The following is a 15,908-nucleotide window of genomic DNA, read 5'->3' as shown; positions in this document are numbered from 1 at the left end:
AACAACAGCCCAAGGTAACTTGCAGTCAGCCCCAACACGCCACCCCTTGTTTCCTGGCAGAGCTATACTGGGGGGGGGGCCATACGGAGCTTCATGGTATGCCGTGAACACTCACACCCACTGTGCCATCCGTTGAATACAACAATACAGCACAACCCACAATACAAAGCAGCCCCCAATCACTACAAAAACAGCAATGAGATGCAACATTAAGGGGTGCCCCCCTAAGGCCACGGCTGCACTAAATTTAAATACATCCCACCAATGATAAACAGTTAGCTCTGACTCAGCCTTCGTCATCTGGAGACAGGAGCCATGATCATACAACATTCTTACCCGCAGTCATGTGAGTGCCACGCCATGCTCCGCAAGCACCTGAGAAACCATAGGTTATTGCTGCAAAAAATATTCCTATTCAGCAAAGGTAACCCTGAGCTCCAGAGAAACGTTTCAGGGCCTGAACTCAAGCCACTGCTCGTAAGCATCTCTTGTGGTGGCCCAGTATACCACACCTATGGTGCGGTCAACTGCATAGATAACGTTGCAGCAGCAATGCTCCACCGTGGGCTCACTGCATTCCCCATCCTCCCAGACTACAGTGTGAAACGACACACACACACAACCCTGGCCATTGTCATAAACCCGCGTGTCATCGGCAGCAAACCGTTGCCACACACACGTGGCCACGACGTGACGGAGGCTGCAAGGCTCTGGAGCTGGGGGAATCTCACGGCACACCCAAGTGGTCTCCCAGTGTTGGCAGTCATGGGACAAGTAGGTGCTATTACTACCAAGCATCACCTTATCTTTGTGGAACTCAGGGGCCCACATACTGGTGCCAATAATAGTGGCAGGGCCACGTAATCGCACCACATCGAGGGAACTTGCCCTGGATGTGCACGCACAGTTTGAAATTGGACACGCAGGTGCTCAAGAATAAAAATTGGACCAGCACTGACACGAACCCAGCCTTTCAGCGCTCCTCGAAAAACGGTGGCAAGCACTCGTAACCCAACCAGTTCTCCCTGCACAAGGATTAACCACAACATCTCTATTTGCATCAAAGCTACAACTTGATGCACTACACATGACACCATTAAACTACTATTCCATGCAATATTAGCAGCAAAGCAAGCTATTTCCCAACCACTATACCTTCCACATTTGCCATTGTTCTTTCCAATTTTGAATTGACGCTCCCAGCAACAAGGGGAGCCAGTCTGCCTGCAGCTGGATCACCCCCGAGTTGAGTGCGCCCAATGTGGCAAGCTTATTTTGCAGTACAGGGACTCCTCACTTAAAGTCGTCCCGGTTAACGTTGTTTCATTGCTGATCAATTTGGGAACATGCTCGTTTAAAGTTGTGCAGTGCTCCCTTCTAAAGTCGTTTGGCAGCCGCCTGCTTTGTCCACTGCTTGCAGGAAGAGCAGCTCGTTGCAGCTAGCTGGTGGGTGGTTGGAATCAGGGTGGACCGGCAGCCCCCCTGTCAGCTCCCTGCTCCCCTAAGTTCCCTGTGCAGCAGCTGCTCAGCAGGCTATCAGTTGCTGTCAGTTCAGCTGTCCCTCCCCCCACTGCCATGTGCTACTCCTGCCCTCTGCCTTGGAGCTGCTCACCAAGACTCCTGCTTGCTGTGTGGGGGGGAGGGGAAGAAGGGACGGGCTAATCTCAGGGTGTCCCTCTCCCCCCTACTTCTGTACCTCACTTACCCCATCTTCCATAGAGCAAGGAGGACACATGGATGGAGAGAGCTGCTGCCTAAGGCAGCAGTTGCAGCTGCCTTCTGGTCTCAGCTTGCTGATCTAATTAACAAGGCAGTGTACTTCTGACCCCACTCTTCATATTTAAAGGGGAAATGCCCATCTCTGTCTCTCAAACACACACAGGGTGTGTGTCTCTGTTTCTGTCTGCCCTCCCTCCTTTCCTGCTGCCTTGTAGATTGTGAGAGTTAACCCTTGAGGGATCAGCCAATTGCTAGTTCATCATTTAGCAGTAAGGCATTCCCTGGGAAATATCCCACCCTCTGACTCCTCCACCTCAACCAAGCTTCACAATCATCATCACTGTGTACCAGTATTAAATTGTTTGTTTAAAACTTATACTGTGTGTGTGTGTATATATATATATATATGTATATATATAGAGAGAGAGAGAGTCTTTTGTCTTGTGCAAAAATTTCCCTGGAACCTAACCCCCACATTTGCATTAAGTCTTATGGGGAAATTGGATTCACTTAACATCGTTTTGCTTAAAGTCGCATTTTTCAGAAACATAACTACAACATTAAGTGAGGACTTCCTGTACTTCTATATCAAAGGAATTTAATATCCCTGTGCCAGTACCAGCCCCTCCTAGCACTGTCTCCATAAGGCCCCACTTTTTGCGCCCCTTCCCTGCCAGTGGGCCAAAGAAGGCTAGCCATTGCTTCCACAAACCATCTGCCCAGGGCTGACAGCTTGCATTATACAATCCAGTCCTCTAACATGGACTGCCCTCACATTAATATGTACATTAATTACATCAATATGTGGTCCCACAATTATGGGGCTACACGAGTTGGGCAAAACCATTAAATGTGGTCTGCTTCAGTTCAGTGGGGCAAAACCAGAAAGTACATCTAGCAATATCAAAAAGGTGCTGTGCCCCTCTATGTAAATCTTATTGGTGAAGCTCCACATAGTCCCATGGGTTACGAGAAAACGGGTATTATTTCCAGTGCAGTTAAGCAGCTCTCATAGTGCAGTCGTATTAGAGGACTGGATTTGCGGTGTCACCTGTCCACACCAGTGGGAGGAATCATTTAGCAAATGAAGGGTCACGTTGACTGACGAATCAGCATATACCAAGAGGGTGCCTGGCCAGTGGCCTGGGAGTTGGAGCATACACACGCCTGTGCAGTTGATAGAGACCATCATGTCGGGGCAGCTCTGATGTGCAGGGCAGGTAAAATTATCAATGGTCCCATTTGTGGTCGCAGCACTCCATCGCAAATGTCCACGGTACAACAATGATCCCATTTGCCCACCGAGCACAGAAGCCCAATGTCACCAAAGGATGCACACGAGCATCCTCTTGGGAATAATTTGCCCCTATCAAGACAAACAAGATCATTATCCCATCAATGCTGACCCAGTAAGTGTCACTGGGCCTCCGAGCAACGATCTCCCTCACTGGATGCCCCGCCTGAGGTACCGGACCCATACCCGGCCATCCTCTTCCTCAGCCCTTTCTGTGGACCCAAACCCTCCCATTCCACAGGCGGTGTCTGGCACCTCCGTTTCCTGCAGGCGCTGCACCTGGGGGAGGGCAGTCTGCTCACAGATGAACTGGACCACCTGATTGCCCGGTTGTGTACTCATGGGTTCCTTTCCAAGATTGAACAGCAAAACTCGTACTTCTCCCCAGTAGTCATGGTCTACAACCCCCACCTGCACGTGCACTCCTGCACGCAAAGCCAGCCTGGAGCGGGAAGCCACTGTCCCATAACACCCTTTGGGTAATTTTACCCATATCCCGATGGGAATAAATTTCTGAGTGGCAGGATCAATGGTGTCTGGGGTGACAAATCCACCCCTGCTGACTCTCGTGTCCCCCTAGTCGGGAGATGGGCAGCGAGGTGAAGCAGTACAACTCCTAACACATCAGGGTCTGACTGTCCCAAGCCCTCGGGCTCCTCAGTCACTGGCTGCACACTCACTCCACCATGTTGGCTTTCCATTGGCGTCAGGCCATAGTACAGACGTGTATTCAGCTGATAGGCACCCTTGGTCAGTACCCCATACCACCCTCTGAGTGTGCAGACTAGTGACAGGAGCCGTAGCTGCTGTTTCAGCAATCCATTATACCGCTCCATGACACCCGCCCCTTGTGGATGGTAGGGGATGTGAAACACGCATCGGACTCCCAAAGATGCGGCCCAATCCTGCACCGTGTTACCGGCGAAATGGGACTGTTATGCGAATGCAATTGAGAGGGAATTCCATTGTGTAATACAACTCGCTTGGTAATGCCAGTGATTGTATTCCACTGGTCGTCACGGGATGTGGGCCAGACCTCTCCTTAGCCGGTGGCCGTATCAACCGTGGTGAGAATATATGCCTTGCAGTGGTCGCAAGGGAGTGGACCAACATAATCAACTTGCCAAATTTGAGCAGGCTTGTCTCCCCATGGCACCTGTCCGGGGTAGCTGATTTCCACCTGTAAGGGCCTAACAATCTGGCAAATCTTACAAACAGCTTTAGCTGTTTTTAGGGCTACATGTGAAGTGGGGATACCTCGGGCCTGCACCCAACGGTACGTCCCCTCCGGGCCCAAGTGTCCTGAGTGCGTGTGTATCCAGGAAGCCAAGAGGAAAAAATCCTCCCGCACATTGTCGGGGGCTGCCGTACACTCGGCTAAGTAGGCCAGTTGGGCCATGGCAGCATTCAATAATGCTCCTGGGTACGATTCTGTTGGGCATCTACATGAAAGACATAAAAGGTCTTGCACAGCGGAACACAATTCCTGCCAAATAGTGGTGCCCCACATGGGCTTGCTGTGGATGGCCCAATCGTGGGCTCTCCAGCAGCCCATCCAGGTGGCCAGTCCCTGAGCCACTGCCCGAGAGTCAGTGAACAGGTGTACCTCAGGGTCCCCAGGGGCAAGCGCCTGCCTCACTACCAGCAGCACAGTATAAAGCTCAGCATATTGGCTGGAGGCTCCCTGTCTCTTGGCGGTCTCACGCAACTGGCGAACAGGATTTAAGGCAACAGCTCTCCAGCACTGCGTTTTACAAACATACCTGGCCAAGCCATCAGTAAACCAGGTGTAGGGCTGCTCGGCAGTGCTCAAACTATCAAATGAGGCACCCCATTACACAGTGGGGGCTTCAGGTGGGGGCTGGGCTGCAGTGGGGGCGGGCGGCCACCCCGCAATCCTCCTGGGGCTGCGGCATGTGTTCATGAAGCTTACTAGTGTCCTGGGGCCGTGCGTGGGCACGGTCACTAATATACCACTTTTACTTTACAATAGAGCTTTGCTGTGCCCTCCCCCACTCAATTTCTAGTATTGGGGTCCAAAATCCAATTTGTGATGGGGATTTCAGGCTGTAAAACAACAGTCTGCCCCTCAGTCAGGCATTTGATTTTAATCGGGGTCCCAATCCGATGCCATAAGGGCCCTAACCTGGGACTGGGACACGGTGGGGCAGGGGTTCTGCAGGAGGCGGCGATGGCGATCCTGGGCATAGCAGTTCGCCATAGTCTTGGCTATCTCCTGCTGCTTGTGGTCCCTTTGCTGAGCCACTTCCAAAGCCTCAGTTAGCATGTTATTCTTATTCATGAGAGCCCGCTTATCATCAACCAGGATGCTTACATTCTTCTCTAGTTGCTCGTTATCTGCCAACAGCTTTTCCACCACCATCAGGAACAACCATCCCCACCCCCAATCCTTATAGAGTTTATTATGCCCATATAACTCTATTGCCTTCTCCATCTGCTCGGCCAGTTTGGCCGGGGTGAGGGGAACTTCGTCCCTGTCCCATCTAAGCAGGGGAGCCACCTGGCATAACAATTTGGCCACCGGTGCCCAGGGAGGTACTACTCCAGCCTGGTATCTTGTCGGTGGCCACAACCTCACATCCTCACTTGCTCCACTTCTGGCTACACCTCGCGGGGGTGTCACCAAGTGTATCCTGCCGATTATGCCAGGTGTCGGTCCCAAAGGGGGGGGGCAGGCCTCGGATACACTCAGTGAAGCCACGCCAGGTGCATAAGTATAATCTGTTTTATCGCCAAAGTATAACAAGCCTCCCAGCCTTCACATGTTACTAAATACGTGCTTTCCAGCAAGCAAGCAAGAATCAATGCTTACGCCCCTTCTGCTATGGACAGTCCTGGATCCTCCTTCCTTGTCCTTGAGGGCTCGTAGCAGGTGCTGCTCCAGCGTGGGGAATTCCTGGGCACCCACAAGGCCAGGGTCCGCAGGTGATACTGTTTGTCTAAGGCAATTTTCATAGCTGCTTTTATCATCACCTCCTTCTGGGGGGCAGGGAGGGGCATATTCACCCACAGGTGGGCTCTGCCAGGAAACACTGTTGCTTCCTATTCTGACACTTCACAATCTTGGTCCTCACTTATCTCGTCACTTGTTTACCCAGTCGAGTGGCTGCAAGCCAGCTCGGCTGGTCAAAACCAGTTCACTGCTAGCTCCCCCCGAACCATGCTGTAACAACAGCCCAAGGTAACTTATGGTCAGCGCAACACCCTGGCACCTCTGAGGGTGCAAACTCGGGAGATGTGGGATGTGCTTTATTTCCTGAGGTCATGGGTCTTTTTCTGCCAATGTGGGCTCTATGCCAAACTCATGACTGCTCCCACTGGTGATCTGGATTATTCAAACTGATGCTTTAATGGTTGTGCCTCCTGGGAAATAATAGGTAATCCATCCGAACAGCGGATACTGTACTCACTTCATAAATAAGTACACAATTGTCAAAACACCAAACAACTCCAATAAACTTTATATAAATAATATAAATGCAAAGAATGAGTTATACTAAATATATATATATATATATGAGTTATACTATATATATATATAATAACTCATTCTTTGCATTTCTGTATATATATGACTATGACTAGATTGAGAGAGTTCCAGAAACCTTTTTTTTCTTTCACAAAGTCTCCTTGACTCTTAACGTTAAGTCGACCTTCTAACTAGGGTTGCCAAGCCTCCAGGATTGTCCTGGAGTCTCCAGGAATTAAATATTAAATTTTAATTAAAGATTATGTCATATGATGAAACCTCCAAGAATATGTCCAACCAAATTGGCAACCCTTTCTCTAACGTGTCAGTCCCCAGTCCAGGTCCCTGTTGGTGGTGCTCCAGTAGCTGCTGTAGGCACTGTTCCCTCTGTTTGTCTTGTCTGTGGGATCCAATGATCTGTAGAGCTGTCTGGGTCTCAGAAATAGCTTTTCAGCTCGAACGGATGGTCTGAATCCTCCTCACACTGTGGTAACAATCTTAGATATAAGCTTTCTGCTCTTCCTCCTGGCTGAAATAACTGTTAGTGATCAGGCTGTAGGTGGTGACAGCTGTGGCAGTCAGCTGCACTGTCTGTCGGGCTGTCTTTTCTTTCGCAATGGTCTGGCAGGCCCTAGGGGAACCTCACGTGGCAGAGTTTCCTAAATGGGGATTGGGAAAATAGTAAAAACAGTCAGTCCGTAAGGGGAGCTGGGTGCTCCCTCCCCTTCTGGCTCTCTTCACTGCTTTCCCTCTCTCTTTCCTTTCAGCTGACACCCCAGGGAGAGGGGCTATGTCCTCTCTCCCCGGCATTTGGTCTCTAGGGTTACCAGCTGGCTGGTAATTGTCTGGCCTGTCTTTTTTTTAATGGATTTGCCAGTTTCCAGAAAAATCATTTAATCTGCCAGGTTTTTTTAAAAAGCTTTTTAATATTTTGAAGGTTTGCATTATTATCACAGTACAAGGAAGGAGGCAACTGGGATGTCTAATGTTAAAAGTTTCTGTGCCCAACTAAATATACTGCAGTGTTCCCCTTCCAGAATTTAAGCAATAATAGATCAAAACTGTTGAAAATACAGCAGCTGTCTGCCCACCAACAGGCAAGCGCACCGTGCCTATATGTGAGAGAGGGTCTGAATCACCTGAGAGTGAGGAGACATGCGATGTTATCAATCTTATCTATATGTGTTATCTCGATGGGGACTATAAGTGGGTATTGAAGGGAGAGATTGTAGAGTTGCCTTGTGGTTGGTGGTTGAGGTTGCAGCAGGCTTGCCTTATCTGGGGTTCTGCTGGGTTTTTTGCATTTCAAAGGTGGTAACCCTACTGGTTTGTGGGGTAAAGAACCCATCAGAGCTCCCCTTTTTTTGGATCATCTGGGGCTGCTGCTTTAGCTCCCTCCCTCCAGCCTCCTATCTGCTCAAGGAAAGGTTGCCTGCCAATAAGGCAGCAACGCTTCTGGGATGCAATCTTCAGTCCTGGCTGAGCCCAGCTTATGGTAAGGGAGTTGGAGGGTTACACTATGTAGTTGAATAAAGCAGCACATTCCTAGCATGCAGTACTGTGAATAGAGAGTGCACTGAGTGATGCCTTTACAAAAGCCCCCATTTTCCCTGGGCCAATTATCACTGGGAACAATAAGAGGTGATGGCCATTTTGAAAGTGAGCATCAGCATATAACCTCAGTCCCACTGAGAACAATGGGAAATGGCAGCCATTTTGAAAAAGGGCAATTCTGAATGAGTCTCTCTGAAGGAACTATTTGGTACCAGCCTGTACAGACAGATACACTTTCAGCTAGGAAAAACAACAGCAAAAATGGACATTAAATCCCAGCTATTTCTTTCCAAAGCTATTGCTCCAAATCTGCTTAACAGGGAGGACAGAAGGACGGAGACAACATTGTGTGTGTCCATGTGGAGGGGGGAAATATAGAGGAGGCAGGAGAGAGAAGGCAAGTGATGAATGGTGTGTGTGTTTATGTAAGTTTGTGTATGCTGGGAAATGTGAGTGTGTGTGCAAAAGAGAGTGGGAAATGGTATACGTCTGTGTGCAAGTAGGGGCATGTAAGGAGAGGTAGAATGGAGAGAAACTATGTGTGCTTGCAACCATAATATAATAAAAATTTAATATCCTTGATTGGGGAGGGGAAATTACAAAGAAGCCCACTATAGTAATATTTAACTTCAGGAAGGGGAACTATACAAAAATGAGGACAGTAATGAAATGGAAATTAAAAGGAACAGTCACAAAAATGAAATGCTTGCAACCTGCATGGAAATTTTAAAAAACATTATAATAGAGGCTCAAATTAAATGTATATCTCAAATTTAAACAAAAAATTTTTTACGAGGACCAAAAATATGCCACCATGGCTAAACAACAAAGTAAAGTAGGTGCGTGGAGGCAAAAAGACATCCTGTAAAAATTGGATGTCAAATCCTAGTGAAGAAAATAGAGAGAAGCATCATCTCTGGCAAATAAAGTGCAAAAGTTCAATTAGGCAGGCTAAAAAAGAATTTGAAGAGCAACTAAGCAAAAGATTCAAAAACTAGCCAAAACATTTTTTTAAGTACATCAGACTCAGGAAGCTTGCCAAACAATCAGTGAGGCCACTGAATTATTGAGGTACTAAAGGAACATTCAAGAAAGACAAGGTCATTGTGGAGAGCCTAAGTGAATTATTTTCACTGGTCTGCACTGCAGAGGATGTGAGTGAGATTTCCCAACCTGACCCATTCTTTTTAGGTGATAAATCCAAGGAACTGTCCCAGCTTGAGGTGTCAGTCGAGGAGAGTTTTGATCAAATAGATAAATTAAACTGTAATAAATCACCAGGACCAGATGGTATTCACCCAAGAATTCTGAAGGAACTCAGATATGAAATTGCAGAATTACTAACTGTGCTATAAAAACAAGGAGTCCGGTGGCACCTTAAAGATTAACAGATTTATTTGGGCATAAGCTTTCGTGGGTAAAAACCCACTTCTTCGGATGTATGGAGTGAAAATTACAGATACAGGCATAAATATATATACTAAACGTGAAGAGAAAAGAGTTACCTTTCAAGTGGAGAACCAGTGTTGACAAGGCCAATTGAGTCAGGGCGGATGTGGTCCGCTCCCAATAATTGACACCCTCAGAGGACTCAATCACATCAGCCACACCATTAGGGGCTCATTCACCTGCACATCTACTAATGTAATATATGTCATCATGTGCCAGCAATGCCCCTCTGCTATGTACATTGGCCAAATCGGACAGTCCCTAGGTAAAAGAATAAATGGACACAAATCAGACATCAGGAATGGTAACATACAAAAGCCAATAGGAGAACACTTCAATCTCCCTGGACACTCAATAACAGATTTAAAAGTAGCCGTCCTTCAACAACAAAAACCTTCAAAAACAGACTTCAAAAAGAAACTGCAGAGCTATAATTCATTTGCAAACTTAACACCATTAATTTGGGCTTGAATAGGGACTGGGAGTGGCTGGCTAACTACAAAAGCAATTTTCCCTCTCTTGGTTTTGACACCTCCTCATAAATTATTGGGAGTGGACCACATCCACCCTGACTGAATTGGCCTTGTCAACACTGGTTCTCAACTTGTAAGGTAACTCCCTTCTCTTCATGTGCCAGTATATATATATTTATGCCTGTATCTGTAATTTTCACTCCATGCATCTGAAGAAGTGGGTTTTTTACCCATGAAACCTTATGCCTGAATAAATCTGTTAGTCTTTAAGGTGCCACCAGACTCCTCGTTGTTTTTGTGGATATAGGCTGACACAGCCACCTCTCTGATAACTGTGCTATGTGACCTAACACTTAAATCAGCCTCTGTACCAGATGACTGGAGGATAGCTAATGTGAAGCCAATTTTTAAAAAAAGTTTGCAGAGGGGATCCAGGCAATTCCAGGACAGTAAACATAGCTTCAGTACCAGGCAAATTGGTTGAAACTGTAATAAAGAACATAATTATCCAACACATAGATGAACATGATTTGTTAGGGAAGAGCCAACAGGACTTTTGAAAAGAGAAATCATGCCTCACCAACCTATTACAATTTTTGAGGGGGTCAACAAATGTGGACAAGGATGATCCAGTGGATATAGTGTACTTGGACTTTCTGAAAGTCTTTGTGAAGATCCCTCACCAAAGGCTCTTAAGTAAACTAAGCCAATGTGAGATAAGAGGGAAGGTCCTCTCATGATCAGTAACTGATTAAAAGATAGGAAACAAAGGGTAGGAAGGCAGGATAGCAGGCTAAATGGACCATTGATCTGATCCAATATGCCAGTCAATTTTCAGAATGAAAAGAGGTAAATAGTGGTGCCCCCTAGGGATCTGTACTGGGAGCAGTGCTGTTCAGCATATTCAGAAATGACCTGGGAAAAGGTAAAGAGTGAGGTGGCAAAGTTTGTAGATGATACAAAATTACTCAAGATAGTTAAGTCCAGAACAGACTGTGAAGAGTTACAAAGGCATCTCACAAAACTGGGTGACTGGGCAACAAAATGGCAGATGAAATTCAGTGTTGCTAAATGCAAAGTAATGCACATTGGAAAATATAATACCAACGAGACGTACAAAATGATGGGATCTAAATTAGCTGTTACCACTCAAGAAAGAGATCTTGGAACCATTGAAGAAAGTTCTCTGAAAACATCCACTCAATGTGCAGTGGCAGTCAAAAAAGCTAACAGAATATTAGGAACCATTAGAAAAGGGATAGATAAGAAGACAGAAAATATCATAATACCAATTTATAAATCCATGGTACACCCACACCTTGAAAACTGTGTGCAGTTCTGGTCACACCATCTCAAAAAAACATACATTAGAATTGAAAAAGGTACAGATAATTCAGCAAAAATGATTAAGGATATGGAATATCTTCCGTATGAGGAGAGATTAAAAAGATTGGGACTGTTGATCTTGAAAAGAGTCAACAAAGGAGGGATATGATAGAGGTCTATAAAATCATGAATGTTGAGGAGAAAGTGCATAAGGAAGTATTATTTACCCCTTCACATAATACAAGAACCAGGGCTAATCCAATGAAATTAATAGGCAGCAGATTTAAAAGTAACATGTGGAAATAGTTCTTCACACAACCCGCAGTCAATCTTATTGCCAAGGGATGTTGTGAAGACCAAAAGTATAAATGGGTTTAAAAATGAATTAGATAAATTCATGGCGAATAGGCCTATCAATGCTATTAGCCAAGATGCTCAGGGATGCAACCCCGTGCTCTGGGTGTCCCTAAGCCTCTGACTGCCAGAGGCTGTGAGTGGGAATGAATCACTTGATAGTTGCCCTGTTCTGTTCCTTCACTTTGAAGCATCTGGCACTGACCACTGTTAGAAGGCAGGATACCAGGCTAAATGGATCATTGATCTGATCCAATATGCAAGAACAGCAGAAACCACCTGTCATGTACTGGTGAATCTGGCCATAAACGTTAAACTAAAAAAAATGATCATTCATATTTTCATATAATTAAAAATAGCAAGTGGTAATGTCCTCTTTTTAATATAAAAAGAATTCATTTTATGAATACAGAGCAGAGTTGTTTTAAGGTGGTTCTGCCCTGTAGTGAAACTATGAAGGGGGAAATGTAATATGTCTTTTAAAAATCAGTTTAATCTAGCACCACAAAAACTCAAATGCCTTAATCATAATTGTATGGTTATTGCATGGTGTCATTACAGGGCAAAGATAAGATATGAGTGCTCTAATTGTATATTTCTACATGGGGAGAGGGAAGGAGGGAACAGAGAGAGAGTAAGCAACATGAGAATGACTCTGTAGCCTGGTGGTTTTGCACACTGGTCCAGGATGTGGTAGACCCAGTGTTTAGTCCCCCTACTCCAATGATTTTTTAATTATTTATCCACGGTTCAACAACTTCACAAAACCCAATAGATAGAGCACTCACCTGAGAGGTGGCAGATCCCTGTTCAAATCGCTTCTCCCCCACAGTTGAAGGTGGGTTTGAACTGGAAGTCTCCTGCATCCCAGGTGAGTATCCTAACCATTGCACTAAAAGTTATGAGGGAGCTCCTCTTTGACTGTTGTGTACCTACTGAGTACAGTGGGATTTTTGTGAATCTCAGTGGATCCTAAAACTGGGACATAGGCACCTAACTCCTTTTGTGTATCAGACCTTAGTGCTTGTTCTTGTGTGAAACTTAATGTTTCTAGCTCCAGGATAGTGGTGGGTGAGCCTCAAGAAATGCTTGACAGCCTCCTACTTGGCTGATTCTTGGCTGTGAGCATTTCATACTACTAAAGAAAATGGTCTATTGAAAGACCTTAACAATAACATAATTATTAGTAGCAAAGACTGTCATTTAGCAGTAGTAAAGCATGCCAGCACCTAATTAATGCTCAACATTGCACACAGAAAATGAACTGAATTCCTTTTTCAGTATATCATGAAACAGGCAAACACATTATTCATCAGAGTTCTAAGTTTTTTCAAAAAATGAAAAAAACCAAATCGGGTCATCTCTAGGGATTTTGCGACCGTAATTATGAGGGCTTTTTGAAAGGAGAATGTCCATTAAATATAAACTTCAAACAGGAACAAAACACATTAACTACAAAAATCTATTTTGCTTCTGCTTGTGATTATTTCCTGATACCTCATTTGAATAAGTTCACTGTCTCGCCTATTCTTTTTTTTTACCCCCTTAGATATTGGCAAATGCTATCATTTTTATCTGTGGAAACCTGGCAGGAGCATATCACAAGCACCTCATGGAACTTGCTCTGCAGCAGACATATCAGGACACCTGCAACTGCATCAAGTCCCGCATCAAGTTGGAATTTGAGAAGCGGCAGCAGGTATAGTTACTCCCATACCTTGGTCCATTCTGTTGCTTTTCCAAAAACCCCAGTTTATCAGAGCATAATCCACTTTGTGAGTACAAAAAGCTTATTGATTAAGTCACTGGAAGCTTTGCTTTAAACTCCATGCAAAATCTGTTTAATGATTGTCACATTTTTAATCTGAATATAAAATGACTTCTTGTTGTTTCTGTTATCATCTAAGTGTTTTCTCTTGAGTTACTTTATGAAAAATATTTTGTGGCAATGGAAGGTGAAGGCACTACATAGAACCTGTATTCAGGTTTGTCAGTTGTTTTCTTCTGATTGGATCAGCCATGTGATGTTGATCTTTGCCTTTGGGAAATATCCGTTCTCCCTGTCCAACAGAACTGCTCTAAAATCTTGCTGTATTGTCCTAAAAATGTATTTCAAGCTACAGTACAGATGAGTCAGGTGACATAGTTCTAAGGTTCAAGTAGGATAACAAAGAGCTGGGGGAATTTCATAATGAGAGCATCTGTCACTTATTGTAATAGCTAAATATAAGGCTGACTCTTTCTTTCTTTCTTTCTTTCTTTCTTTCTTTCTTTCTTTCTTTCTTTCTTTCTTTCTTTCTTTCTTTCTTTCTTTCTTTCTTTCTTTCTTTCTTTCTATTTCCATAGTGCCTGTCATCCTGACAGTTACAAAATTTTAAAGCACAAAATATCTCATCAGATGCTAAACAGGAAAACTGCATCTTACCCTAAAAGTCATTAGATTCAGACTTTTATGAACTGTTAAGGATCAGGAACTCAAAATAAGGGGACCATGGGCTGAGTAATCCCTGTTGCCAGAAGTGGAATGTTCAAATGAATGTTCCAATAGTTAGTTTCAGAGTAGCAGCCGTGTTAGTCTGTATCCGCAAAAAGAAAAGGAGTACTTGTGGCACCTTAGAGGTTAACAAATATATTTGAGCATAAGCTTTCGTGAGCTACAGCTCACTTCATCGGATGCACACTGTGGAAAATACAGTGGGAAGATTTATATATACAGAGAACATGAAACAATGGGTGATACCATATGCACTGTAACAAGAGTGATCAGGTAAGGTGAGCTATTACCAGCAGAAGAGAAAAAAACCTTTTGTAGTTATAATCAAGGTGGGCCATTTCCAGCAGTTGCAAGAATGTGTGAGGAACAGTAGGGGGGAAAAATAAACATGGGGAAATAGTTTTACTTTGTGTAATGACACATCCACTCCCAGTCTCTATTCAAGCCTAATTTAATGGTGTCCAGTTTGCAAATTAATTCCAATTCAGCAGTCTCTCGTTGGAGTCTGTTTTTGAAGTCTGTTTGTCGAAGAATTGCAACTTTTAGGTCTGTAATCGAGTGACCAAAGAGATTGAAGTGTTCTCCGACTGGTTTTTGAAAGTTACAATTCTTGATGTCTGATTTGTGTCCATTTATTCTTTTACGTAGAAACTGTCCAGTTTGACCAATGTACTTGGCAGTGGGGCATTGCTGGCACATGATGGCATATATCACATTGGTAGATGTGCAGGTGAACGAGCCTCTGATAGTGTGGCTGATGTGATTAGGCCCTATGATGGTGTCCCCTGCATAGATATGTGGACACAGTTGGCAACGGACTTTGTTGCAAGTATAGGTTCCTGGGTTAGTGTTTTTGTTGTGTGGTGTGTGGTTGCTGGTTAGTATTTGCTTCAGGTTGGGTGGCTGTCCAGCAAGGACTGGCCTGTCTCCCAAGATCTGTGAGAGTGATGGGCTGTCCTTCAGGATAGGTTGCAGACCCTTGATGATGTGCTGGAGAGGTTTTAGTTGGGGGCTGAAGGTGACGGCTAGTGGCATAACAGAACCCGACTAGCCATTACCTTCAGCCCCTCGCTTGGACCAAAACTTTGAAAGGTCTCAATTTTGCCTTCTTCCTGTTCTACTCCTCTCATGGTACTGCTCTGCTACCTACCCCAATAATGGAGAACTAACAACTTAAAATGCCTTGTTCAAAAATTTTAAGTAACAAACACCTTAACAGCAAATATAACGTTTTTTGTCTGCATAGTAAACACTGGCATTTTTATCTGTTTGAATAATCAAAGTGGTGCTTTCCGTGCCTTCTTGGTTGCAAAGATTTGAACTGCTTCCTGCTGAAGGTCCACAGTCTGGGCCAGCTCATGCTCTGTTGAGATGGTTGCAAGGCCGACTAGCCTCTCCTGTGTCATTGTGGCGCACTGATGTGTTTTTATTAACTTCAGCTTGGAGAAGCTGCATTCTCCACTGGCAACTGTTACAGGAAGTGTTAGAAGTATGCACAGAGCAACAAAAGCATTTAGAAGGAGGGTGGTCATCTTATTTGTGCACATATATTCCAGAACAGCCTTTGGAGTTGATCCTGCTGAACTGTGTCTCGAAAGGGTTTTCAGTTCATCCCCTAAATCACTCGCATCAATATCGCGCATGTCATCATGTGTCAGCACTGTCTCTAGTGCCCTGTATTGCTGGTGTAGGTCTTCTTCAGGTACAGTGAGGAGTTTTGGAATATCATACAGCATCCCAAATGTACTGCTGTGT

At 44.9% G+C, this 15,908-nt stretch overlaps 1 protein-coding gene across 6 annotated transcripts in view; it reads left to right on the top strand.

Moving 5' to 3' along the window:
- ADCY2 (adenylate cyclase 2) overlaps positions 1–15,908 on the top strand; it is a 434,372-nt gene that overhangs the window by 186,391 nt on the left and 232,073 nt on the right. For all 6 annotated transcript variants that reach the window (XR_012157385.1, XM_073332378.1, XM_073332375.1 and 3 more), the window contains one exon: positions 13,209–13,358. Coding sequence is in view for 5 of the 6 variants with exons in the window: in XM_073332378.1 (XP_073188479.1) it covers positions 13,209–13,358 (150 nt within the window). In the remaining variant the exon portion in view is untranslated. The remainder of the gene's footprint in view (positions 1–13,208; positions 13,359–15,908) is intronic.

Source organism: Lepidochelys kempii, chromosome 2 (genome assembly GCF_965140265.1).
Source record: "Lepidochelys kempii isolate rLepKem1 chromosome 2, rLepKem1.hap2, whole genome shotgun sequence".
In the NCBI taxonomy this organism is placed as follows: domain Eukaryota; kingdom Metazoa; phylum Chordata; order Testudines; family Cheloniidae; genus Lepidochelys; species Lepidochelys kempii.
The sequence above is the reverse complement of the archived record's forward strand: the minus strand, read 5'-3'. Positions and strand labels throughout refer to the sequence as shown.